General features: G+C 63.0%; 1 protein-coding gene across 1 annotated transcript; it reads left to right on the forward strand.

The window, feature by feature from the left end:
* Positions 1-801: 801 nt before the first annotated feature.
* On the forward strand, positions 802-1,806 carry GPBAR1 (G protein-coupled bile acid receptor 1). The gene has a single exon (XM_024210540.2). It carries the CDS (start codon positions 802-804, stop codon positions 1,804-1,806), a length of 1,005 nt encoding a protein of 334 aa, XP_024066308.2.
* The last annotated feature ends 245 nt before the right edge of the window (positions 1,807-2,051 follow it).

The raw sequence follows: 2,051 nt of genomic DNA on the forward strand, positions 1-2,051 counted from the left end.
CCCCCTATTGGGTCGACCACGCCGCTCCCTCCAGCACAGCGCCCCCTGTTGCGTCGGCCACACCGCTCCCTCCAACAAGTGCCCCCTATTGAGTCGGCCACGCCGCTCCCTCCAACAAGCGCCCCCTATTGAGTCGGCCACACCACTCCCTCCAGCACAGCGCCCCCTGTTGGGTCGGCCACACCACTCCCTCCAGCAAGCGCCCCCTATTGGGTCGGCCACGCCACTCCCTCCAGCACAGCGCCCCCTCTTGGGTCGGCCTCCAGCACAGCGTCCCCAGCCCCGTCCTGTGATGTTGGGCTCAGCACTGACTCTGAAGAGCGAATGCCCCCTGCTGAGCCCCCTCCAACTCCTCCCCCCCCGCCCAGCTTCGTGGGTTGTCCTTGGGGGCCCTGGCCAAATACTGACCAGACCTGACCTTTGTAAGTTCCTTGGCGGCAGGGAGGTGGTGGTCTCCTGTTTGTACATCCCCGGGGCGGGGGGAGGATCCAAACGACAGGAAGGCTGGGGAGATCTTACACCATCTGTGCCCGATATCAGTGCTGCAGGCTGGTGTTGCTTAGACAGGAAATGTTGTTGCTTATTCATGAGCGGGTTAGATTCTCTAGGGCACGTCACCGTCCCAGTGGTCTGGGCAGAGAATAACGCTGCAGTGTGGTCTCTTTCCCGGCAGGAGGCTCCGGCCTGTCCTGGGAGAGAGCGGAGGATGAGCCCCGTGCCCCCGTCTGCAGCGTCCCCCGGCTGTTGTCCCGCGGTACAGGCTGACCCCGTTCCGACCTGCCACCGGCGCTGAGCGGAAGGATGAACGCTTCCGGGGATGCAGAGGGCATCCGGAGGTGCGTCAGCTGGCTCTCAGGCCCACTCTCGCTCTTCATCATCCTGGCCAACCTCTTCATCATCCTCGGGATCCTCTGCAACCGGAAGCTGCCCAGGGCTGCCAGTTGGTTCTTTCTCAGCCTCCTGTTTGCCGATCTCCTGGCCGGGGTGGCCCTGCCCTTCATCCCCAGGATGCAGTTTGAGAAGAGCCGGGGCTACCACAGCTGCTTCTTCATTCACGTGACCCCCAACTACTTCTTCCTCACCTTCCTGGCCAACCTGCTGGCGGTGCACTACGAGAAGTACCTGTGCGTCAGCTACCCGCTGCACTACCACCGCTTCTGGGTGCACCGCTGGGTGCCCCTCTGCCTGCTGCTGACCTGGGCACTGCCTTTGCTCTTTGCCTGCCTGCCGGTGCTGGGGTGGAACCAGTGGGGACCCAGCTCCAACTGCTCCTACAAACAGATCTTCCCCCCTGCCTATCTCTACCTGGAGATCTACGGCTTCCTCATCCCCTCCATCCTAGCCATGGCCTTCATGTCCACCCAGGTGCTGCGGGTGGCCAGGCACCAGCTGCAGGAGATCAAGAAGGTGCTGCGCTCCGGGCACCAAGGCCAGGGCCCCTCGGAGCTGGAGCAGCAACTGGAGCTGCGGCATGCCAAGTGCATCGCCAGCCTCTTCCTGATCTTCCTGGTGTGCTGGGTGCCCTACGTGGCCGGCCTGCACGTCTCGGTGCTGGCCATCCAGAACCACATCTCCATTGACAGATACACCCTCCTCATCCTCACCTGCGTGGGCAGTGGCAGCGCCGCCGTGGTACCCATCATCCTGGGGCTCAGCAACCGCCAGTACACCCAGTTCTGGAGGGACGTGGCGGCCAAGGGCTGCGCTGGCTGCAGGGCGCGGTGCTACGAGCGAGGGGAGGCCGGACGCCACCAGAGCAGGGCCCCTTGTCCTCAGGCAGAGGGGCTGGCTCCAGCTCCCAGCTGATGTCCTGGCCCCTGCGATGGAGACGCCAAACCTGCGACCGTGGCCTCTTGCCACAAGAAGACAAGGCTGGGATTCACTGGAGATGCAGCAGCTGAGGGGTCAACATGGACCTTCCGGAAGGATCCAGTGATTTACTGGGCCGTTATATTTTAATGACTGAGGCGGGTAGGTAACCTCATCCTCCCCCGCCCACACACGGATGCTGGGCTGGTCATTGCTGTTTTCTGCACTTTGGTTGGTCTAAA

This window comes from Terrapene carolina, unplaced genomic scaffold, assembly GCF_002925995.2.
Source record: "Terrapene carolina triunguis isolate 2854851 unplaced genomic scaffold, T_m_triunguis-2.0 Scaffold62, whole genome shotgun sequence".
Taxonomy (NCBI): Eukaryota; Metazoa; Chordata; order Testudines; family Emydidae; genus Terrapene; species Terrapene triunguis.

Coding starts and splice junctions, on each gene's coding strand:
- GPBAR1 (XM_024210540.2), top strand. CDS start 802: ATGAACGCTTCCGGGGATGCAGAGGGCATCCGGAGGTGCGTCAGCTGG.